This window comes from Bombina bombina, chromosome 3 (assembly GCF_027579735.1).
Source record: "Bombina bombina isolate aBomBom1 chromosome 3, aBomBom1.pri, whole genome shotgun sequence".
Classification (NCBI taxonomy): Eukaryota; Metazoa; Chordata; class Amphibia; order Anura; family Bombinatoridae; genus Bombina; species Bombina bombina.
The window spans coordinates 10,921,033-10,946,193 of NC_069501.1; the positions used below are offsets into that span (position 1 = coordinate 10,921,033).

Sequence of the window (25,161 nt, forward strand, 5' to 3'; positions counted from 1 at the left end):
TTGTGAAAATTCTGGGAGCAGTGGCCAACCCGAAAGGAAGAGCCACAAACTGATAATGCTTGTCCAGAAAGGCGAACCTGAGAAACTGGATGATCTTTGTGGATAGGAATGTGTAGATACGCATCCTTTAGATCCACGGTAGTCATATATTGACCCTCCTGGATCATTGGTAAGATTGTCCGAATGGTCTCCATCTTGAATGATGAGACTCTGAGGAATTTGTTTAGAATTTTGAGATCCAGGATTGGTCTGAAAGTTCCTTCTTTTTTGGGAACCACAAACAGGTTTGAGTAAAACCCCAGCCCTTGTTCCGCAATTGGAACTGGGTGGATCACTCCCATTGTATGTAGGTCTTCTACACAGCGTAAGAACGCCTCTTTCTTTGTCATGTCTGTAGACAGACGAGAAATATGGAACCTTCCCCTTGGAGGGGAGTCCTTGAATTCTAGAAGATATCCCTGGGATACAATCTCTAAGGCCCAGGGATCGTGTACGTCTCTTGGCCAGGCCTGAGCGAAGAGAGAGAGTCTGCCCCCTACTAGATCCGGTCCCGGATCTGGGGCTACCCCATCATGCTGTCTTGGAGGCAGCTGCAGGCTTCTTGGCCTGTTTACCCTTGTTCCAGCCCTGGTAAGGTTTCCAGGCTGCCCTGGGTTGTGAAGTGTTACCCTCTTGCTTTGCAGCAGGGGAGGATGAAGCGATACCGCTCCTGAAATTCCGAAAGGAACGAAAATTATTTTGTTTGTTCTTCGTCTTGAAGGACTTGTCTTGGGGGAGAGCATGGCCTTTTCCCCCAGTGATTTCTGAAATAATCTCTTTCAATTCAGGCCTGAAGAGGGTCTTTCCTTTGAAAGGGATGTTCAGTAGTTTGGATTTTGACGACACATCTACCGACCAGGACTTTAGCCATAACGCCCTGCGCGCTAAAATGGCGAAACCTGAATTTTTTGCCGCTAACTTAGCTAGTTGGAAAGCGGCATCTGTGATAAAAGAATTAGCCAGCTTAAGAGCCTTAATTCTGTCCATAATGTCCTCATATGAGGTCTCCGTCTGGAGCGCATCTTCCAGCGCCTCGAACCAGAAAGCAGCTGCAGTGGTTACAGGAACAATGCACGCAATAGGTTGGAGAAGAAAACCTTGTTGAACAAAAATTTTCTTAAGTAAACCCTCTAATTTTTTATCCATAGCTTCTTTAAAAGCACAACTGTCTTCAATTGGTATAGTTGTGCGTTTAGCAAGTGAAGAAACAGCCCCCTTCACCTTAGGGACCGTCTGCCACGAGTCCCGCATGGGGTTAGATATGGGAAACATTTTCTTAAAAACAGGAGGGGGGACGAAGGGAATACCTGGTTTATCCCACTCCCTAGTAACGATATCCGCAATCCTCTTAGGGACCGGGAACACATCAGTGTAAACAGGAACTTCTAGGTACTTGTCCATTTTATACAATTTCTCTGGAACCACCATAGGGTCGCAGTCATCCAGAGTAACTAATACCTCCCTGAGCAATAAGCGGAGGTGTTCTAGTTTAAATTTAAAAGCCAACGTATCTGAGTCTGTCTGAGGAGCAACCTTTCCCGAATCGGAAATTTCTCCCTCAGACAGCACATCCCTCGCCCCCATTTCAGAGCGTTGTGAGTGTATATCGGATACGGCTACTAAAGCGTCAGAATGCTCAGAATCTGTTCTTAAAACAGAGCTATCACGCTTTGCAGATAACACGGGCAGTTTAGATAAAAACACTGAGAGGGTATTATCCATAACTGCCGCCAAGTCTTGCAAGGTAAAAGAATTAGACACACTAGAGGTGCTAGGCGTCGCTTGAGCGGGCGTAACTGGTTGTGACACTTGGGGAGAGGTTAACGGGCTAACCTCATTACCTTCTGTCTGAGAATCATCTTGGGCCACATTTTTAAGTGCAACAATATGTTCTTTAAAGTGTATAGACATATCAGTAGAAGTGGGACACATTCTGAGAAGGGGTTCCACCATGGCTTCTAAACACATTGAACAAGGATTTTCCTTGGTGTCAGACATGTTTAACAGACTAGTAGTAAGACAAACAGGCTTAGAAATCACTTTAATCAAGTAAAAACACACTTTGAAAAAACGTTACTGTGCCTTTAAGAGATAAAAAAGGCAGACAATTTTGCAAAACAGTGAAAAAATGCAGCAAACTTTTCAAAATTTTTACAGTATGTACCTAAAGCATTAGTAAGATTGCACCACTAGCAATAAAAACAATTAACCCCTTAATGCCCAAACCGGATCTACAGTAAGCAACAAACCGGTTAAAACAACTTCAGCCCCTTGCCACAGCTCTGCTGTGGCCCTACCTTCCCTTCGGAACCAGATTTGTGGGGAAAAAGATTCTTATAGGCCCTCAAACTGCAGCAGGACCCTCCATGTGAAACAGCCTGAAGTTCTAGTCAAATATAACTGCGCATCTGAGGCGCGAAATTAGGCCCCTCCCACCTTACTCCGGTGCTGTGAGGCCTAAAGAAACACTCCTAAGTGTTTTAATAATAGCCATGTGGGTAACAACCCCTGAAAGAAACCCAAAGGAACCTTCAAAGTGCCTCAAAAAACGATATTTTTCAATAAAAACCGTTTGCCATTAAGTAGTGTCAACCAGCATAAATTAGCCCTGTTATGTAAGCTAGCAATTCCATACTTAGTCTCTGAATACAGCTTACCTTCCCTCATGGGGATCTTATCAGTCTTTTCTAGCATTATCACAGTCTTGTCTAGAAATAAATGACTGAACATACCTTATTGCAGCCTGACCTGCAAACCGTTCCCCCCAACTGGTTTTCTTGTACTCCTCAGTCCTTTGTGGGAACAGCAGTGGATTTTAGTTACAACATGCTAAAATCATCTTCCTCCCTGCAGAAATCTTCATCTCCTTTCTGCTAGAGAGTAAATAGTATACACCGGTACCATTTAAAATAACAAACTTTTGCTTGTAGAAAATAAAAACTACAATTCACTAACACCACATTCACTTTACCCTTCCGATTGCTTAGAGCCGGCAAAGAGAATGACTGGGGGGTGGAGCTAGAGGGGGAGCTATATGGACAGCTCTGCTGTGTGCTCTCTTTGCCACTTCCTGTAGGGAAGAATATCCCACAAGTAAAGGATGAACCCGTGGACTGGATACACCTTACAAGAGAAAATGTTTTATTTCAGTAACTAAACTGCAGCACAAGCTCTGTCTGCATAATATTGAGTGCTACTGCTGCTGTGTTTCCTATATGCATGCATACATTATAGGGAGATATGAAGTGCGTGCCATGTGACTCTGCATTAAGTCACATGACTGTTGTGCCCCAGTGTAACGTGCGTTCTAATATGGCACCTTACATGGGAGAATCAAGCACCTTATTAGCATTTATCTACAAATCAATTATTTTCAACACTTTGGGGTAAGCTGAACAAATAAAGCAGACAGTAGTGGTTACTTGATTTGAATTCATAAGAAAACATTCTTTTTAATTATTTTTATCAGGTGTTAAGTGTCCCTTTAAGTAACAGACGGAGGTGTTCTAGATTAAACTTGAAGGATACAACTTCAGTATCAGCAGAAAGAATTACACTGTCTGAATCTAAGATTTCACACTCAGATGCTACCGAAGTATCCTCCTCCTCAGGCTTCTGGGAGGGGGCATTCGAAATAGCAACAACCGTGTCAGCAACCTAACTTACTGAATGTTTACTTTTCCTCTTGTGCTTTCCCTGCAGCAAGGGAAATGCAGACAACACATCAGAAACCGCAGAGGACATGAGGGAAGCAATGTCTTGTAACTCCAGGTGGAGTAAGAGAGGAAGCACATGGCACTGGAAGAGTGGACAATAAATTTTGGGACATATGAGGAGATAGCTGCGGCATATCTTGAACATTGTCAGAAGACTCGTGAACAGCATCCGCCCTAGACGATGTTGGCTCAGAAAAAAGTCTATCCCTGTAATGTAAAGTTCTCTCAATACACGAGGAACAGAAAGGGATTGGTGGTTTAACATTAGCATCAAAACATAAAGAACATGTAACTTCTTGCAGGGCCTCTTGGTCCATCTTTATTCACCAACTAACTGAATAAATAGATAAATAACTGATATTTAATTATGAAAATACCTCACAAAAAAACATTACTGTTCCTTTAAATTTTTAAAAATAAACCGCTTTAATTTTCAGCAAAATAATAAAGTAACATTTGGAAAAATAAAATGCTCCAGACACCTCTACACCTCAGCTTAACTTTGCTGAGGTGTTTACCTGCCTGACTAACACCGGAGTGTATACACTGTTAGACGATCCGGACCCAACCTCTTTATTTAGTCAATTGAAGTCCGTAATACGGCCAAAAACTGTGACAAAGCTTTTCTTGCCACGGAACACAGGAAGTATGAGGGAGAAGTGCGCAACAAAATGTGCCGCTTCCGTTAATCCCGCCCCTCATGAGCGTTACAAGAAAAAAAACTTCCCTCTGACCAAAGTATAGAAATGCCGTTTTATCATTGCTAAAGTAAAAAACACCACCTCTGAGCCTGCTCCTCGTCCCCAGTGCCTGCAGGTACTGCCCGTAATAAAATATTCTCCAAGTCATAGGAGAACTTTTCATTTTGTCCCAAATTTGAGTAATTTATTTTTAAAGTGCTATCTTTTATTCTGAATAACGTTCCCAGAAATTAAAAAGTCAGCACTTACCTTTATCAATCTGCCCGGCAGCAAGGCAGCGCACTAAGTTTGAGAGGTATTATCCCTTACATGGACCTGTGGAAAAAATGCAAAGACTGAATAATCTTACTCAGGCTTTAGAAGTTAGGGCAGCATTAGTATATGGGAGGCGCAGTGACGATTATACCCCACAAGTTCCCATTGCTCTAAAGCCACCACTGCTCTACTAAAGAGACTGAAATGGGCTACGGCTACACCCTAGGACAAAGCAGCACAATCTTAAAAAATAATAAAATCTTGCTTGAAGAATCTTCAATCTAACACCTAACTTTACCACTTCCTTGCTCTAACGTAGGCAAAGAGAATGACTGGGGTTGGAGGGAAGGGAGGTGATATTTAACAGCTTTGCTGTGGTGCTCTTTGCCGCCTCCTGCTGGGCAGGAGTGATATTCCCAATAGTAATTAGATGATCCATGGACTCATTGTGTCATTAGAAAAAAAAGACTTACCCTAATACACCCCTAAACAAAAAGACTTACCCTAATATACCCCTAAACCAGGAGACTTACCCTAATACACCCCTAAACCAAAAGCCCTGCCCTAATATACCCCTAAACCAAAAGCTTTACCCTAATAAACCCCTAAACTAAGAGACTTACCCTAATACACCCCTAAACAAAAAGCCTTACCCTAATTTACCCCTAAACCATAAACCTTACCCTAAAATATCCCCTTACCAATACGCCTTACCCTAATGCACCCCTAAACCAAAAGCTTTACCCTAATACACCCCTAAACCAAAAGCCTTACCCTAATAAACCCCTAAACCAAAAGCTTTACCCTAATAGACCCCTAAACCAAAAGCCTTACCCTAATACACTCCTAAACCAAAAGCCTTACCCTAATACAGCCCTAAACCAAAAGCCTTACCCTAATACAGCCCTAAACCAAAAGCCTTACCCTAATACAGCCCTAAACCAAAAGCCTACCCTAATAACCCCTAAACCAAAAGCCCTACCCTAATACACTCCTAAACCAAAAGCCTTACCTAATTAACCCCTAAACCAAAAGCCTTACCCTAATACACTCCTAAACCAAAAGCCTATCCTAATAACCCCTAAACCAAAAGCCTTACCCTAATACATTCCTAAACCAAAAGCCTTACCTAATTAACCCCTAAACCAAAAGCCTTACCCTAATACACCCCTAAACCAAAAGCCTTACCCTAATACACCCCTAAACCAAAAGCCTTACCCTAATACACTCCTAAACCAAAAGCCTTACCCTAATACACTCCTAAACCAAAAGCCTTACCCTAATACACCCCTAAACCAAAAGCCTTACCCTAATACACCCCTAAACCAAAAGCCTTACCTAATTAACCCCTAAACCAAAAGCCTTACCCTAATACACCCCTAAACCAAAAGCCTTAACTTAATAGATCCCTAAACCATAAGCCTTAGCCTAATACTCTCCTAAACCAAAAGCCTTACCTAATTAACCCCTAAACCAAAAGCCTTACCCTAATACACCCCTAAACCAAAAGCCTTACCATAATACACCCCTAAACCATTAGCTGTACCCTAATACAGCCTTAAACCAAAAGCCTAACCCTAATACACTACTAAACCATAAGCCTAACCCTAATACACCCCTAAACCAAAAGCCTTACCCTAATACACCCCTAAACCAAAAGCCTACCCTAATAACCCCTAAACCAAAAGCCTTAGCCTAATACTCTCCTAAACCAAAAGCCTTACCTAATTAACCCCTAAACCAAAAGCCTTACCCTAATACACCCCTAAACCAAAAGCCTTACCATAATACACCCCTAAACCATTAGCTGTACCCTAATACAGCCTTAAACCAAAAGCCTAACCCTAATACACTACTAAACCATAAGCCTTACCCTAATACACCCCTAAACCAAAAGCCTTACCCTAATACACCCCTAAACCAAAAGCCTTACCCTAATACACTCCTAAACCAAAAGCCTTACCCTAATACACTCCTAAACCAAAAGCCTTACCCTAATACACCCCTAAACCAAAAGCCTTACCCGAATACACTCCTAAACCAAAAGTCTTACCTAATTAACCCCTAAACCATAAGCCTTACCCAAAAACACCCCTAAACCAAAAGCCTTAACTTAATAGACCCCTAAACCATAAGCCTTACCCTAATACAGCCCTAAACCAAAAGCCTACCCTAATAACCCCTAAACCAAAAGCCTTACCAAATTAACTCCTAAACCAAAAGCCTTACCTAATTAACCCCTAAACCATTAGCTGTACCCTAATACACCCTTAAACCAAAAGCCTAACCCTAATACACTACTAAACCATAAGCCTAACCCTAATACACCCCTAAACCAAAAGCCTTACCCTAATACACCCCTAAACCAAAAGCCTTAACCTAATACACTACTAAACCACAAGCCTTACCCTAATATACCCCCTAAACCACAAGCCTTACCCTAATACACACCTAAACCAAAAGCCTTACCCAATAGACCCCTAAACCAAAAGCCTAACCCCAATACATTCCTAAACCACAAACCTTACCCTAATACACCGCTAAACCACAAGCCTAACCCTAATATACGGCTAAACCAAAAGCCTTACCATAATACACCCCTAAACAAACCAAAAGCTTTACCATAATACACCCCTAAACCACAAGCCTAACCCTAATACACCCCTAAACCAAAAGCCTTAACCTAATACACTACTAAACCACAAGCCTTACCCTAATATACCCCCTAAACCACAAGCCTTACCCTAATACACACCTAAACCAAAGCCTTACCCAATAGACCCCTAAACCAAAAGCCTAACCCCAATACATTCCTAAACCACAAACCTTACCCTAATACACCGCTAAACCACAAGCCTAACCCTAATATACGGCTAAACCAAAAGCCTTACCATAATACAACCCTAAACAAACCAAAAGCTTTACCATAATACACCCCTAAACCACAAGCTTAACCCTAATACACCCCTAAACCAAAAGCCTTACCCAAATAGACCCCTAACTTCAATCTCACCAATTAATCACACAAAAACTGCCAACACTATTAAGTGCACTTACTCTGCCTCAAACTGGTTGGGTGTGATGATGTCAGCAACTGGGACCACCAGATTCTTGTAGACCGGGAGCAGCTCCTCAGGGACATACTGAGAAAAGGGAGCAGTTATAGTGTGGGCGTGCGCGTGGGGCTGTCACATAACAACAGTAAAGGGGCATAAAGAGAGAAGAGGACATACCACAGTTATACTGACAGAGGAGGTGGGTTACTGAGAGAGAGGGCGATTTGGGGTATTGTGAGGGGAGTGCTCATACCATGGATCCCTCCCCGTTCCATTTGTCTCCGAGAACTGGATCACAGACTGTGGGGGTGGGGAGAAGAAGCAGGTTACGCACAACAACTAGCATGGCTAAAAGGAGATGAGGGTTAGGGAGGGGGATAACAGTATACAAGCAGTGAACTCTTTAGCAACCCTACGTTCACCACCAAAGTAACGCCACCTCACACAACTAGCCCCGACTACCCCTCCAACGGATACACCTTACTTCTTTTTCCACCAAGGGAGGTGGTTCAGTATTTGTTGTTTCCAAATGTTAACCCCTCCATATCTGCGTCCCTTTCCAGTGTAACACTAGCTCATCCACCAACTCTCCCACCTTACCGTAAACCAGTTTTGGGTTTTGCTGTTTCAGCTCCTGTACAATATCAACAACCCGGGCCAGGAAGGAGGCATCTCGCATATAACCTGCAAGGAAAAGAACAGAAAGTCAACAAAACACACTAAACATCATTCTGGCGAGCTGAGGATAGTAAGGAGAGGTGAGCCGAGCTGAGAGCAGCTGAGATGAGTGCAGTGAACCGAGCCGAGGACTGTAAGGTGAGCTAAGAGCAGCTGAAATAAGGACTGTAAGGTGAAGGCAGTAAGGCGAGCTGAGAGCAGCTGAGATGAGGGCAGTAAGGCGAGCTGAGGGCAGCTGAGATGAGGACTGTAAGGTGAGATGAGGGCAGTAAGGCGAGCTGAGGGCACCTGAGATGACTACTAAGGTGAGATGAGGGCAGCTGAGATGAGGACTGTAAGGTGAGATGAGGGCAGTAAGGCGAGCTGAGGGCAGCTAGGTGAGCTGAGGGCAGTAAGGTGAGCTGAGGGCAGCTGAGATGAGGACTGTAAGGTGAGCTGAGGGCAGTAAGGTGAGCTGAGGGCAGCTGAGATGAGGACTAAGGTGAGATGAGGGCAGTAAGGCGAGCTGAGGGCAGCTGAGATGAGGACTGTAAGGTGAGATGAGGGCAGTGAGGCGAGATGAGGGCAGAAAGGTGAGCTGAGGGTAGCTGAGATGACGACTGTAAGGTGAGCTGAGGGCAGTAAGGTGAGCTGAGGGCAGCTGAGATGAGGACTGTAAGGTGAGATGAGGGCAGTAAGGTGAGCTGAGGGCAGCTGAGATGAGGACTGTAAGGTGAGATGAGGGCAGTAAGGCGAGCTGAGGGCACCTGAGATGACTACTAAGGTGAGATGAGGGCAGCTGAGATGAGGACTGTAAGGTGAGATGAGGGCAGTAAGGCGAGCTGAGGGCAGCTGAGATGAGGGCAGTAAGGTGAGCTGAGGGCAGTAAGGTGAGCTGAGGGCAGCTGAGATGAGGACTGTAAGGTGAGATGAGGGCAGTAAGGTGAGCTGAGGGCAGCTGAGATGAGGACTAAGGTGAGATGAGGGCAGTAAGGCGAGCTGAGGGCAGCTGAGATGAGGACTGTAAGGTGAGATGAGGGCAGTAAGGCGAGCTGAGGGCAGCTGAGATGAGGACTGTAAGGCGAGATGAGGACAGCTGAGATGAGGACTGTAAGATGAGATGAGGGTAGTAAGGCGAGGGCAGCTGAGATGACGAGTGTAAGGTGAGATGAGGGCAGCTGAGATGAGGACTGTAAGGTGAGATGAGGGCAGTGAGTTGAGGGCAGCTGAGATGCGAGTGTAAGGTGATATGAGGGCAGTAAGGCGAGCTGAGAGCAGCTGAGATGAGTACTGTAAGGTGAGATGAGGGCAGTAAGGCGAGCTGAGGGCAGCTAAGATGACGACTAAGGTGAGATGAGGGCAGTAAGGCGAGCTGAGGGCAGCTGAGATGAGGACTGTAAGGTGAGATGAGGGTATTAAAGCAAGCCGAGGGCAGCTGAGATGAGGACTGTAAGGTGAGATGAGGGTAGTAAGGCGAGGTGAGGGCAGCTGAGATGACGAGTGTAAGGTGAGAGGAGGGCAGTAAGGCGAGCTGAGGGCAGCTGAGATGACGAGTGTAAGGTGAGATGAGGGCAAGGCGAGCTGAGGGCAGCTTAGATGAGGACTGTAAGGTGAGATGAGGGCAGTAAGGCGAGCTGAGGGCAGGTGAGATGAGGATTGTAAGGTGAGATGAGGGCAGCTGAGATGAGGACTGTAAGGTGAGATGAGGGTATTAAAGCAAGCCGAGGGCAGCTGAGATGAGGACTGTAAGGTGAGATGAGGGTAGTAAGGCGAGGTGAGGGCAGCTGAGATGACGAGTGTAAGGTGAAATGAGGGCAGTAAGGCGAGCTGAGGGCAGCTGAGATGACGAGTGTAAGGTGAAATGAGGGCAGTAAGGCGAGCTGAGGGCAGCTGAGATGACGAGTGTAAGGTGAAATGAGGGCAGTAAGGCGAGCTGAGGGCAGCTGAGATGAGGACTGTAAGGTGAGATGAGGGCAGTAAGGTGAGATGAGGGCAGTAAGACGAGATGAGGGCAGCTGAGATGAGGGCAGTAAGACCAGCTGAGATGAGGACTATAAGGTGAGATGAGGGCAGTAAGGCGAGCTGAGGGCAGCTGAGATGAGGACTGTAAGGTGAGATGAGGGCAGTAAGGCGAGCTGAGGGCAGCTGAGATGAGGACTGTAAGGTGAGATGAGGGCAGTAAGGCGAGCTGAGATGAGGACTGTAAGGTGAGATGAGGGCAGTAAGGTGAGATGAGGACTGTAAGGTGAGATGAGGACTGTAAGGTGAGATGAGGGCAGCTGAGATGAGGACTGTAAGGTGAGATAAGGGCACTAAGGCGAGCTGAGGGCAGCTGAAATGAGGACTGTAAGGTGAGATGAGGGTAGTAAGGCGAGCTGAGGGCAGTTGAGATGAGGATTGTAAGGTGAAATGAGGTTATTAAAACAAGCCGAGGGCAGCTGAGATGAGGACTGTAAGGTGAGATGAGGGCAGTAAGGCGAGCTGAGGGCAACTGAGATGAGGACTGTAAGGTGAGATGAGGGCAGTAAGGCGAGCTGAGGGCAGTTGAGATGAGGACTGTAAGGTGAGATGAGGGGCAGTAAGGCGAGCTGAGGGCAGCTGAGATGAGGATTGTAAGGTGAGATGAGGGCAGCTGAGATGAGGATTGTAAGGTGAGATGAGGATTGTAAGGTGAGATGAGGGCAGTAAGGCGAGCTGAGGGCAGCTGAGTTGACGACTGTAAGGTGATATGAGGGCAGCTGAGATGAGGACTGTAAGGCGAGATGAGGGCAGTAAGGCGAGCTGAGGGCAGCTGAGATGAGGACTGTAAGGTGAGATGAGGACTGTAAGGTGAGATGAGGGTAGTAAGATGAGCTCAGGGCAGCTGAGATGAGGACTGTAAGGTGAGATGAGGGTAGTAAGACGAGCTGAGGGCAGCTGAGATGAGGACTGTAAGGTGAGATGAGGGTAGTAAGATGAGCTCAGGGCAGCTGAGATGAGGACTGTAAGGTGAGATGAGGGTAGTAAGACGAGCTGAGGGCAGCTGAGATGAGGACTGTAAGGTGAGATGAGGGTAGTAAGACGAGCTGAGGGCAGCTGAGATGACGACTGTAAGGTGAGATGAGGGTATTAAAATAAGCCGAGGGCAGCTGAGATGAGGAATGTAAGGTGAGATGAGGGCAGTGAGGCGAGATGAGGGCAGAAAGGCACGCTGCAAGCTGAGATCTGTAAGGTGAGCAGAGGCGTGTTGTGTGAGCAGAGGCGTGTTGTGTGAGCAGTAAGGTGAGGGCAGTAAGGTGAGCCGAGGACAGTAACCCTAAGATAGAATTTGCAGACACGGCTAGTAGAATGCACCCATGTCGCTCTATTGTAAAGCTGGATCTTCTCATGGGGAATGGTGCCAAAACTGAGCATTAAGGGATCTAGCTTTGAAATAAAGCCAATTGGTCCTAAATGTGCCTTTATTGTATTCCAGTAAAGTTTGGAGACCATCTAGCAACATCCCTAACATGAGGAGGAGGGAAGAGATTTAGCCTGAAAGTGTATTTCCTACATTAGTTCTGCGGCTCCAGCACATTAACATTCCCCGGGCACACTAGTTGTCATGGTATCACTCCTACAAGGTTTAATCAAACAAGGTATGAAAAGACCAATTTAGCTCCCACTGGCAGCTTCACACAAAGCAGTAAAGGCTGATCTCAGAGAACGGTAACGTGAGTTAACTAATCCAACTATTTTTCTTCATAAATGGAAAGAGTCCACAGCTGCATTCATTACTTTTGGGAATTCAGAAACTGGCTACCAGGAGGAGGCAAAGACACTCCAGCCAAAGGCTTAAATACTCCTCCCACCTTCAGGGGGTCAACCTTCGGGGCTGGTGTTTTCCCGGCGGAGGTATGTTGCGCCTTTCATTATAGACTGGTGTTCCTTCGTGTTCTACTAAGGCACGTTTTTGGCGCTGCTGGATCCCACTCTTAATGGGTCTGGGGATTCTCAGTCTTAATCTTCAACTGGCTTGCATGCATAGACATAAGGGGACGAAGTAATCTTCTTATAGTTATTTGTGTATCCTGTTCCAGTTCTGAGCTTGGAAGTATCGGACCCCTGTTGGGCTGGTCATGCGGGGCTTTCCGTTCTTCCTGGGCGATAACCTACGGGTTGCCTTAGCTTTTATCTTCATCCGGTGAGGATAATTTTTATTTGGTCTAAAGCTCAGGTTGTGGTGTGATGTTTCCTTCGGGAAAAGTCCGTCTGACTGTTCTTTATCCCTCCATCTAGGGGGAGACTCTATGTGGCCTTGATAGTGCTGGGGCCCTTGGTTTCATGCTGGTCCTGACTGGGTACAAATCCTTCTGTCTTTGGGGCCTAGTTCAGACACGTGACGCCTTATTATGTCCAGTTGGTCCGGTGATGGGGCCTAGTGATTACAATATGATTTGTGTTGTTTTATTTTACAAGGTTCAACTAGCATCCTGAGAGGACTTGAGGGTCCGTGGTTGCTTAGGGACATGGGGGGATGGTTCCGTCCTCATTTGCCTTTCATAGTATAGATAGGGTAATTTGAACAATCTAACTCACTCCAGATATAGCCTCCTTCACTAGTGTAGTCTTCTCACAAGTGACTACACCAAAAGTTTTTGAAAAAAAGAGATTATAGTGGGGTAGGAAGGGGCGCCGGACTGCAATCTGGAAATGTATATAACTAAGACCTTTGCATTAATTTATATTTAGTTGGGGTCCAGAATACCAATATTAAATCTTATATGAGGTGTGATGGTAAAATAAAATAATATAATAATCTTCTGTCTTTTAGTTGGGGTAGAGAATACCAATAATATGAGGTTCAAGGTGTGATGATAAAATAAATTTGTATAATAATCTTCTATCTCTGCAGTGATAATACAAAGTGTGCTGCATAGAAAGCTACTCAGTGAAAGTGTTAATCTTTTAGTTAGGGTAGAGAATACCAATAATATAAGGTTCAGGTGTGATGATAAAAATAAAATACAATAGTATAATAATCTTCTATCTTTTCAGTGATAGTATAAAGTGTGCTGCGTAGAAAGCTACTTAGTGAAAGTGTTAATAAAATTTAAAACATGCTAATTTCTCCTTGTTTATGTAGGGCAAAAGATTATATTCAATCGTGAGAGTAAATAGGTGTGAAATTAGTGTTAGAGCAGTATAAGTTTAAAGTGACTGTCACCAGGTAGATCTTCTGTGTATATAGTATACGTGCGGTGGGGATGATAATTGTTGTAGTGAAAAGTTGAGGTGCATAAAAATAAATATAGTTAAATATAGTTGTGAGTAAATTAGTAATGAGAACTAGGGATTCCTCACAAGGTTTAGATTTTCAGTAGAAAATATGGATCCTGATTTAAAAATGAAAAAAGGGATAGTAAGCAGATCTATGTAATAATGTTAATTTATTAAGTGAGTTCATACTAAGAAATAAAAATTCCTTACAGACACTAGTAGCAGTTAAAATATTAAACAGTAATGTTCTAAAAAATGAGATTCTAAAAACTTAATAACACCGCTGATTGAAAAGACTCCAATAGCTACTAATATATTAGAAGATGGACATACAATAAAGTGAAAACTAGTAGAGGCATAGGTTGCTACAGTAACAATAAACCACTGCAGATTGATAAGTATAGTTAGCTTTCCTACACCAGTATGAACCAATGGTAAAAACAATGATACACCTTTCTGTGCTGATAGTCTGTAATGAGTGTTTTTCAAAATGCTGTGTGTCTTATTAAACACAGTGTTGCAAGCTTTAATTAGAGGGCTTTTCCTAGCAGGTGTTTACCCCCAGTCTTTCCTTTTTTGTAGTTCCTTTAAAAGTTCCCAATTAGAGATGTCACACAGTACCTTTATGTATAAAAAACGCTCATCCGTGTATTCTTACTTTTTCTGTCAGCGTTTTAATATATCAGCTGTCCGGTTCGGCAATAGAGTCACGTGGGTTCTTTGTGACTAAATCAGAGGGTCTCCTTGTTTAAATTAAGTGCGCGCACTCATTCCTTTAAATATTTTTCAGTATGTGGCTCCTCTCGCTGTACAATAACTAACAGGGATTTCTTATTTCAAACCTCCTGTTAGAGACAACGGTCCTGGGTGCCAAGTTTGTCTGTAGCTGTAGGGCGAATCAACGCGTATCGGCAACAGAGCCTTGAAAAACACTTATTACAGACTATCAATACAGATAAAGGCTTATTGTTTTTACCATTGGTTCATACTGGTGTATGAAAGCTAACTATACTTATCAATCTGCAAGGGTTTATTGTTACTGTATCAACCTATCCTAGGAAAAGCCCTCTAATTAAAGCTTGCAACACTGTGTTTAATAAGACACACGCCACTTTGAAACACTTATTACAGACTATCAGCACAGAAAGGTGTATCATTGTTTTTACCATTAGTTCATACTGGTGTAGGAAAGCTAACTATACTTATCAATCTGCAGTGGTTTATTGTTACTGTAGCAACCTATGCCTCTACTAGTTTTCACTTTATTGTATGCCCATCATCTAACATATTAGTAGCTATTGGAGTCTTTTCAATCAGAATTGTAGTTTTTAATGCATTTATAACACCGGTGTTATTAAGTTTTTAGAATCTCATTTTTTAGAACATTACTGTTTAATATTTTAACTGCTACTAGTGTCTGTAAGGAATTTTTATTTCTTAGTATGAACTCACTTAATAAATTAACATTATTACATAGATCTGCTTACTATCCCTTTTTTCATTTTTAAATCAGGATCCATATTTTCTACTGAAAATCTAAACCTTGTGAGGAATCCCTAGTTCTCATTACTAATTTACTCACAACTATATTTAACTATATTTATTTTTATGCACCTCAACTTTTCACTACAACAATTATCATTCCCACCGCACGTATACTATATACACAGAAGATCTACCTGGTGACAGTCACTTTAAACTTATACTGCTCTAACACTAATTTCACACCTATTTACTCTCACGATTGAATATAATCTTTTGCCCTACATAAACAAGGAGAAATTAGCATGTTTTAAATTTTATTAACACTTTCACTAAGTAGCTTTCTACGCAGCACACTTTATACTATCACTGAAAAGATAGAAGATTATTATACTATTGTATTTTATTTTTATCATCACACCTGAACCTTATATTATTGGTATTCTCTACCCTAACTAAAAGATTAACACTTTCACTAAGTAGCTTTCTATGCAGCACACTTTGTATTATCACTGCAAAGATAGAAGATTATTATACAAATTTATTTTATCATCACACCTTGAACCTCATATTATTGGTATTCTCTACCCCAACTAAAAGACAGAAGATTATTATATTATTTTATTTTACCATCACACCTCATATAAGATTTAATATTGGTATTCTCGACCCCAACTAAATACTCATTTGCCTTTCAATCTAGTGGGCTGGGACTCCTTTGAGATCCGCGGCGACATGCTCAGTTGTTTCCGATTTATACGGGAACTAGAGTGTTCCTTCCCATTGTGGGTTGGAGGCTTGGAGGATTTAGGTCCTTCATACCGCCGTTCTTATGGTTTTGCCTTTCATGGTCTCTTTGGAAGTGTCCTTTAGGACTTGTTCCTTTTAGAGGTTCTCTTCCTTTGGGTCGAGACTTTCTGGACTTCGTCCGGTTTTTCTGGCGGCCTTGGCTGCTTCATTAGGAAGTGAAGGTCGTGAGGCTCTGTCTTCCTTCGAGAGTTAGTCGTCTCCATATCAGGGGCAATAGGAGGTGTTTTGCTTAGGGGAAACTGCCTGGGTTCGGTATGATTTGCATTCTTCTCCCTTGGGTGTGGTCCTCTGGAACGTTAATCTGAAGGGATTATGGAGACTAGCCTTTCTTCTACTCTCTTTCGGATGACTCATTCTCATTTCCCTTAGTGTTGCCCTTGGGGCCTTTGGGCTCTAGAGAAATTGCGTGACTTTGTTGCGGCCTAGCACCTTGTTGGGGGGGGGGGGGTGTTGACCTCCGGCTAAGGGTGATCTCTTACCTTTGGGCTGGGAATTACGAGTGAGTCCTGTACCCGTTCTCCGGGTTTCCCGGTTTTCATCCCCTGTGAGGTCTGATTGCTTCAGACGGGGTATCTTGTGTTCCCTGGGGGTGTCGTTTGTTCTAGGATGATTCTGGGTTCCAGGTCCAGGGTTCTTGTCTTGGATCCTTCTTGGATGTATGGAGACTTATGATCCTGTGGACTGGTTTGGGACGACCCAGTTTTTTCAGGGACCCTATGTTGCGACATTGGGACTAGCTCATTGGGCTTGCAAGCAGGAAGGCCAGAGTTTATATCTACCTTCAGGTACTGGTTATCAACTTTAAGGCCTGACATGTCCTTCGGACGGAGTGTGCGCCTCTTCATGGGAAGTTTTTTTCTCTGTTGGGTCAACAGTAGTGTCTGGATGATTTTTTCATTCGGTCCGTGTTTTGATCATACTATGGCTTCATGTCTTGTGGACATTACGCTGTTCTTATCTGTGCCCTTCCCTTTTGAGGGGATAGTTTGTCTTCCTTATGAGCTGGGGTTTCTCACTCTGGAGGGTCTTTGTCCTGCCCTGTGTGTAGGAGGTTGGATCAGGTGGCTTATCTCTGTAAGGGGCAGCATCTGCTGCTCTATTCCACCTGTTGGAATTTGATCTCTCTATGTAGAGACTGTCTAAGAGAGCTGTGACAGGTCTTCCTACGGATCTATTGCACTTTTCTCTGTTCCAGGTCCCAGGGGGTTCTCCTTGGGAGTGCCTTATTTTGGAGGAGCGGATTGGCACCCCAGCTCTGTTGACCATTCCCTTGGGGCTTGTGGTTGGGGTCTTTCTGTCCCCCTGTCTATCAGACATGTCTGTCGCTTGGGTTGGTCCGGTGTTAGAGCAGGATCTGAGATCTGTTGCTCTGCTAAATTTGTCCTCTGAGCATTCAAAGTACGGTAAGCCTCTTGAGGTTTCTCCTTTCTCCATGTTCAGGATATGTGGGAAGGACTGCCGGCTCTTAGATAGCCTGCAACGTTATTTGCTGGTTAGTGGATACTTAGCAATCTGAAAGATCCTATCTTCAGCTGCTTTCTGCTTGCCCTGCAAGTATTTAAGTTTCAGAGTCATTTTTAGATGACTGCAGCGTGCAGTGTTTTTGCTTCAGGTGTTGTTCGTCAGACTTATCTGAGCTTGCTGCACGAGGTTTTGTTTCAGAATATTTTGGTATTCTGAGCTACCTTTTTGCGACTTGGGGACCTTCGTCTTCAGTTGATTTTTAGAGTGCGGTTGCACTGTGTTGGGGGAAGATCCTCTCTGTTTAAGACTCCCGGTCTAATCCCGTGGTTTCTGTTTTTCTGGGGTCTGGGTGTTGCCTCCCCTTGTTTCTAGGAGACTGGTAGGTCTCTGTTGGTCTGGAGTTCCTTATGCTAGCTGGACAGCTAGCTCAGCATACTAATGCACTGTAGCAAACTGAGGGTTGCAAATCGATCCTCGGCGAGGTCTACTCAGCCTTCCTCCTTTCGAGTTGATATGATGAGCAGCGCCTTGAGTCCCTTAAGGGGGATTAGCCGCGCTTTACAAGTACATTCATGTTTTCTCTGTGTCTTTCCTTCTCTATGGAAGATTACGGTAGCTTGTTCCCTTTCTTTAGTAAGGGGCGTGTTGTTTGGAGACCGACTGCTGGGCGATGGTGTCTCCTGGAGGCTGTTGACTCAGTTGAGTCTAGTTCCTGCGGTCTTCTAGCAAGGCTTGTGGACTATCTGCGGGTCAGTGTCCTTGGGTCTTTTCCTCTTTTACAAAGTTCTTAGCTTCGGACGAAGCGGGACTTTGTTGGGTAGGGGTTTTCAGGCCTGGTGCCCTCAGAATGGGCCGCCTCTTGTACCCTTCTGTTTTTGCATTCAGTGTCCTCTACAGCTTGGGTATTGTTTTCCAAAAAGTAATGAATGCAGCTGTGGACTCTTTCCATTTATGAAGAATAACAAATTATGCTTACCTGATAATTTTCTTCAGATGGAAAGAGTCCACAGCTCCCCGTCGGTGTTTTTATGCGGGGCGGCCGTATTTTTGTTCTTCTGGCACCTTTTCACCTTGATATTTCTTCTACTGTTCCTTGTTACTCGGCAGAATCACTGGGGGATGAGGGGAGTGGAAGGAGTATTTAAGCCTTTGGCTGGGATGTCTTTACACCCCAAGGAGAGAACGGAGGCTACAAAGTTAGCACTTTACCCGGTAACTTTCAGACCATCATACAGATCTTGTTAAGGAGGAACGGACATCAGATTACCAGAAGCCAGTAAGGCACATCAGATCGAGACCGGAGAAATTCCAGGAAAACACTGCAGTGCACTGTATTATACCAGAAGAGACATTTAACCACTATTCACCTGAAAACGCAGGTACTTTTGGGCTAATTAGCCGAAAAACATACTTACCCAGCGCAATAAAATTGCTTGCTAATACTATTATCCACCACTTGAATGTACGCCATATTTTATACTACACGCTGGAATTCAGCTGACTGAATACTTGTAGCCATAAAATCAGTATCAACTAAAAGTAACTCATTTTATGAACTTTTTGATACATCTTGACTAATAACATCTTAGATCTATGAGGACTAGATTAAGGATCTGTTTCAGTGTATATTATACCCCCATGGACGTTATTAATCTCAGGTCACCATTTGTTATCGTATAATATTTGTCTTATATTATTTGTTGCTTATAGTACTTGTATCGTTTAGTGCTTTATTTTAGCCATTTTATAATAGATTGTATTTTATATTGACACCGGTGTCGTATTTTATTCATGGTAGAATTCCATATTGTTATTTAATAAATTCTATTTATTATCTTTATTTTGTTTAAGTCTTGTATTTTACTTTAGACCTGACCTGCAATACATATCACATACAACACATCGACATTGCATATTGTACGTATTGATTATAAAATCTACACCTATATAGCCATCCGAGTGTCTACTTTATGTAATCAATAGGTTTATAATCATTTGCATTTTTGGGAAGCAGCATTTTTTGCGCCACCTTTGATAGTTTGGATTTCTTCTACTGTTCCTTGTTCCTCGGCAGAATCACTGGGGGATGAGGGGAGTGGGAGGAGTATTTAAGCGTTTGGCTGGGATGTCTGTCTCCTCCTGGTGGCCAGGTTCTGAATTCCCAAAAGTAATGAATGCAGCTGTGGACTCTTCCCATCTGAAGAAAAGAAAATTATCAGGTAAGCATAATTTATGTTTTATTTCTACAAAAACACAAAGTATTGGGACCTAATTATTAAGCTAGTTTGTTTATCTGTATTGAGAAACATGATTTTAATGCGTGGAAAACCAGAAAGTCTCCTGTAACACACCAGATAGTCTCCTGTAGGGCTGCACAATTAATCGCATATGCGATTTAAAACCGCGATTATTAACTGCGATTTAAAAACCGCGAGAGTATGCAATTTAAAAAAAAAATTCTCTGTTCGTCATGAAAAGGAGGTGGAGAGTGAGGATGAGAGTCAATGACACATCACCTATGTTTTCCTGGACAGTCAATCAGCTAAATGACTAACAAATGAAGCAGTGTGCATTGTACTACCTTTACTGCACTTAGAAACACAAATCATGCTGCTAGACAGTAAGCACTTTTTAGGTTTCTCCTTGCACTCTGCTTCATGTTACTCATACCACAGCTAGACCGACTGCCCAAGAAAACATGAACAATGTGGTAAGAACTAGCCAGCTAATTTAATTTCAATTAGATTTGTATGGCTTGAGTTCACTTGTTTGTATTATGTACTCTAACTAAAACTGTTCTTAATGTTCTGTTATGTACTACAGAATAGCTGTGTGATGTAATGACAGGCTGCAGTAAGTCAGGATAGACCTTGTCAATGCCACATCCCTCATGTTTGCCTGGACAGTCACTCATCTAAATGAATAGCAAATGCAGCAGTGTGTGCATTGTACTACCTTTACTGCACTTATACACAAATCATACTGCTGTAAAGTCAGTATTTTTCAGGTTTCTCCATGCTTACACTGCTTCATATGTTAATCGTACCACAGCTAGACTGACTGCCCAAGAAAACATGACAATGTGTCAGAAGACCTAAGAACTGGCTAGTGTATACTGTGTAACCACAGCACAGGCAGCTAATTTTATTTTAACTATTTTGTGGTTTGTATTTTTATGCTCCCAGAATGTATTGGACATTGAGAAACATGTACATTAAGATTCTGTAGTGTTAAATGATATAACAGATAGCCTCCTGTAACACACCAGATAGCCTCCTGTAACACACCAGATAGTTACCTGCGGGTACACAGTCACTATACACTCCTCACCTGCAGGTGCACAGTCAGTATACACACTTTTCCTGTGAGTGCTCGGACAGTATACAATCCTCACCTGCAGGTACACAGTCAGTACACACACACCTCACCTGTGGGTGCACAGTCAGTATACACACCTCCCCTGCCAGTTAACAGTCATTATACACACACCTCACCTGCGGGTAGACAGTCATTATACACACACCTCACCTGCAGGTGCAAAGTCAGAATACACACCTCACCTGCCGGTAAACAGTCATTATACACACACACCTCACTTGCGGGTACACGTACACATATACTAACCTGTCAGTACGTAATCATATCTGGTAACCTGATTCAGTTTCAGACCTTCATAAAGTTCCTGCAGCTCCTCAGCGTTCAGTACCTGACCCTTCCAGTGAGTGTAGCCTGTTAAACAAAAGGGCAAAAAAGAAGTCATGATAAAGAGGGCGTATATGGGCATTAACAGCATCATGTGACAAGAGGGCACCACGTGACATACTGAAAATAAGGTCAATGATGGCACCAAATGGCACAGAGAATGCGACTTCCGCAGAGGGGAAATATGGGAACACAAGACACTTTTAATGAGAGGAAAAGCAATGATTTGAATAAATGAGAGCACAGAGGATGAACAGGAGGGAAGAGGAGAGGGCAGCGTAAACAGGAGGGAAGAGGAGAGGGCGGCGTGAACAGGAGGGAAGAGGAGAGGGCGGGGTGAACAGGAGGAAAGAGGAGAGGGCGGGGTGAACAGGAGGAAAGAGGAGAGGGCAGCGTAAATAGGAGGGAAGAGGAGAGGGCGTGGTGAACAGGAGGAAAGAGGAGAGGGCAGCGTAAACAGGAGGAAAGAGGAGAGGGCAGCGTAAACAGGAGGGAAGAGGAGAGGGCGTGGTGAACAGGAGGAAAGAGGAGAGGGCAGCGTAAACAGGAGGAAAGAGGAGAGGGCAGCGTAAACAGGAGGGAAGAGGAGAGGGCGGCGTGAACAGGAGGGAAGAGGAGAGGGCGGCGTGAACAGGAGGGAAGAGGAGAGGGCGGCATGAACAAGAGGGAAGAGGAGAGGGCGGCGTGAACAAGAGGGAAGAGGAGAGGGCGGCGTGAACAAGAGGGAAGAGGAGAGGGCGGCGTGAACAAGAGGGAAGAGGAGAGGGCGGCGTGAACAAGAGGGAAGAGGAGAGGGCGGCGTGAACAAGAGGGAAGAGGAGAGGGCGGCGTGAACAAGAGGGAAGAGGAGAGGGCGGCGTGAATAGGAGAGAAGAGGAGAGGACAGCATGAATAAGAGGGAAGAGAAAAGGACAGCATGAATAGGAGGGAAGAGAAAAGGACAGCATGAATAGGAGGGAAGAGGAGAGGAAAACATGAATAGGGGAAGAGAAGAGGACAGCATGAATAAGAGGGAAGAGGAGAGGAAAGCATGAATATGAGGGAAGAGAAAAGGACAGCATGAACAGGAGGGAAGAGAAGAGGACAGCATGAACAGGAGGGAAGAGAAGAGGACAGCATGAACAGGAGGGAAGAGAAGAGGACAGCATGAATAGGAAGGAAGAGAAGAGGAAAGCATGAATAGGAGGGAAGAGAAGAGGACAGCATGAATAGGAGGGAAGAGAAGAGGACAGCATGAATAGGAGGGAAGAGAAGAGGACAGCATGAACAGGAGGGAAGAGATGAGGACAGAATAAATAGGAGGGAAGAGAAAAGGATAGCATGAACAGGAGGGAAGAGGTCAGCATGAACAGGAGGGAAGAGAAGAGGACAGCATGAACAGGAGGGAAGAGAAGAGGACAGCATGAACAGGAGGGAAGAGAAGAGGACAGCATAAATAGGAGGGAAGAGAAAAAGATAGCATGAATAGGAGGGAAGAGAAGAGGACAGCATGAACAGGAGGGATGAGAAGAGGACAGCATAAATAGGAGGGAAGAGAAAAAGATAGCATGAATAGGAGGGAAGAGAAGAGGACAGCATGAACAGGAGGGATGAGAAGAGGACAGCATGAACAGGAGGGAAGAGAAGGGGACAGCATGAACAGGAGGGAAGAGAAGGGGACAGCATGAACAGGAGGGAAGAGAAGAGGAAAGCATGAACAGGAGGGAAGAGAAGGGGACAGCATGAACAGGAGGGAAGAGAAGAGGAAAGCATGAATAGGAGGGAAGAGAAAAGGACAGCATGAATAGGCGGGAAGTGGAGATTACAGTCTGGATGGGGGGTGAGCATGCTTTTGCAGGGGGAAGTGAGATAATGATAACTCACCAGTGTGGTTGCAGAACTGGACTGAATTTACAGTGTCCACTTCAAGCCCCAGAATCTACAGCAGGAGAGAGACAGTAAAGAAGTGGAAGACACAGAAGACCCTATAGGAGCCCCTACAGTGAGCTGTAAGCCAACCGCTATAACAGGGTGGATTAAAATCAATCAATAAAAAAATAGATTTAAGTCCGATTTTTTATTTAATTTAATATACAATGTATTCATCCTGAAATAATTATTAGTTGTAATTATGTAGCAGGAGACTGTATGTTTATGGCTGTAATTATGTAGCAGGAGGCTGTATGTTTATGGCTGTAATTATGTAGCAGGAGGCTGTATGTTTATGGCTGTAATTATGTAGCAGGAGGCCGTATGTTTATGGCTGCAATTATGTAGCAGGAGGCTGTAATTATGTAGCAGGAGGCCGTATGTTTATGGCTGTAATTATGTAGCAGGAGGCTGTATGTTTATGGCTGTAATTATGTAGCAGGAGGCTGTATGTTTATGGCTGTAATTATGTAGCAGGAGGCTGTATGTTTATGGCTGTAATTATGTAGCAGGAGACTATATGTTTATGGCTGTAATTATGTAGCAGGAGACTATATGTTTATGGCTGTAATTATGTAGCAGGAGGCTGTATGTTTATGGCTGTAATTATGTAGCAGGAGACTGTATGTTTATGGCTGTAATTATGTAGCAGGAGACTGTATGTTTATGGCTGTAATTATGTAGCAGGAGACTGTATGTTTATGGCTGTAATTATGTAGCAGGAGGCTGTATGTTTATGGCTGTAATTATGTAGCAGGAGGCTGTATGTTTATGGCTGTAATTATGTAGCAGGAGGCTGTATGTTTATGGCTGTAATTATGTAGCAGGAGACTGTATGTTTATGGCTGTAATTATGTAGCAGGAGACTGTATGTTTATGGCTGTAATTATGTAGCAGGAGGCTGTATGTTTATGGCTGTAATTATGTAGCAGGAGACTGTATGTTTATGGCTGTAATTATGTAGCAGGAGACTGTATGTTTATGGCTGTAATTATGTAGCAGGAGACTGTATGTTTATGGCTGTAATTATGTAGCAGGAGGCTGTATGTTCACGGCTGTAATTATGTAGCAGGAGGCTGTATGTTTATGGCTGTAATTATGTAGCAGGAGGCTGTATGTTCATGGCTGTAATTATGTAGCAGGAGGCTGTATGTACATGGCTGTTATGTTTCATTTTTTGCTTAAGTAATTCTATTAATCCATTCACAATATCATACTCTCCAACAGGCTTCTGTACAATTATTTTGAGCAGGTTTTCTATCTAGATATCACATAATCTTGGTTTTGTAGTTCTCAAAACTTAACTCTCTTGGTATCTTTGCAGAAGGACCAGCTATGCACTGATGGGAGCTAACTGAACACATCAAGTAAGCCACTGACAACAGGCATTTATGTGCAGCCACCAGCAGCTAGCCCTCTGTAGTGCATTGCTGCTAATGTGCATACCTAGGTATGCTTTTCAACATAGGATACCAAGAGAAAGAAGCAAATGAGATATCAGAAGTATATTGGAACATTGCTTAGAATTGCATATTCTGATTCATGAAAGTTTAATTTTGACTTTACTGTCTCTTTAATCCCATTGTTCCCCTGACAATCTATTTGCATATAATCAACCCCTTACTAAGATTCAAAAAGCTCAATGAAAAGAAAATGATTTGCAGAAGGATAGATCTGCACAAGGACCTAAGTGTGAGAAGGGAGGCACAAGCAGTAAAAATGATATATAATGTTATTGTTTTAGTTAAATAAAACTATTCAAATTATTAAGATGATGGTTATAACCTAATTAAAAAACTGGATATCATTCATATCTTAATTTCATAATTATCTATGTATATCTAATGGTGTTAAACTAAATCTGTAATTATATAATTATCTATGTATATCTAGCGGTATATAACTAAATCTGTAATTATATAATTATCTATGTATATCTAATGGTATATAACTAAATCTGTAATTATATCATTATCTACGTATATCTAATGGTGTTAAACTAAATCCGTAATTATATAATTATCTATGTATATCTAATGGTGTATAATTATCTATGTATTTCTAATGGTATATAACTAAATCTGTAATTATATCATTATCTATGTATATCTAATGGTGTATAATTATCTATGT

At 43.3% G+C, this 25,161-nt stretch overlaps 1 protein-coding gene across 2 annotated transcripts in view; it reads right to left on the reverse strand.

Annotated features, from left to right (window-relative positions):
• The window catches only part of PDXK (pyridoxal kinase), a 96,258-nt gene that overhangs the window by 52,111 nt on the left and 18,986 nt on the right, over nt 1-25,161 (reverse strand). For both annotated transcript variants that reach the window (XM_053705717.1, XM_053705718.1), the window contains exons 3-7: nt 22,984-23,038; nt 21,043-21,147; nt 8,368-8,451; nt 8,021-8,067; nt 7,769-7,854 (exon numbers count right to left, since the gene is read on the reverse strand). In XM_053705717.1, coding sequence (XP_053561692.1) covers nt 7,769-7,854; nt 8,021-8,067; nt 8,368-8,451; nt 21,043-21,147; nt 22,984-23,038 — 377 coding nt within the window. The remainder of the gene's footprint in view (nt 1-7,768; nt 7,855-8,020; nt 8,068-8,367; nt 8,452-21,042; nt 21,148-22,983; nt 23,039-25,161) is intronic.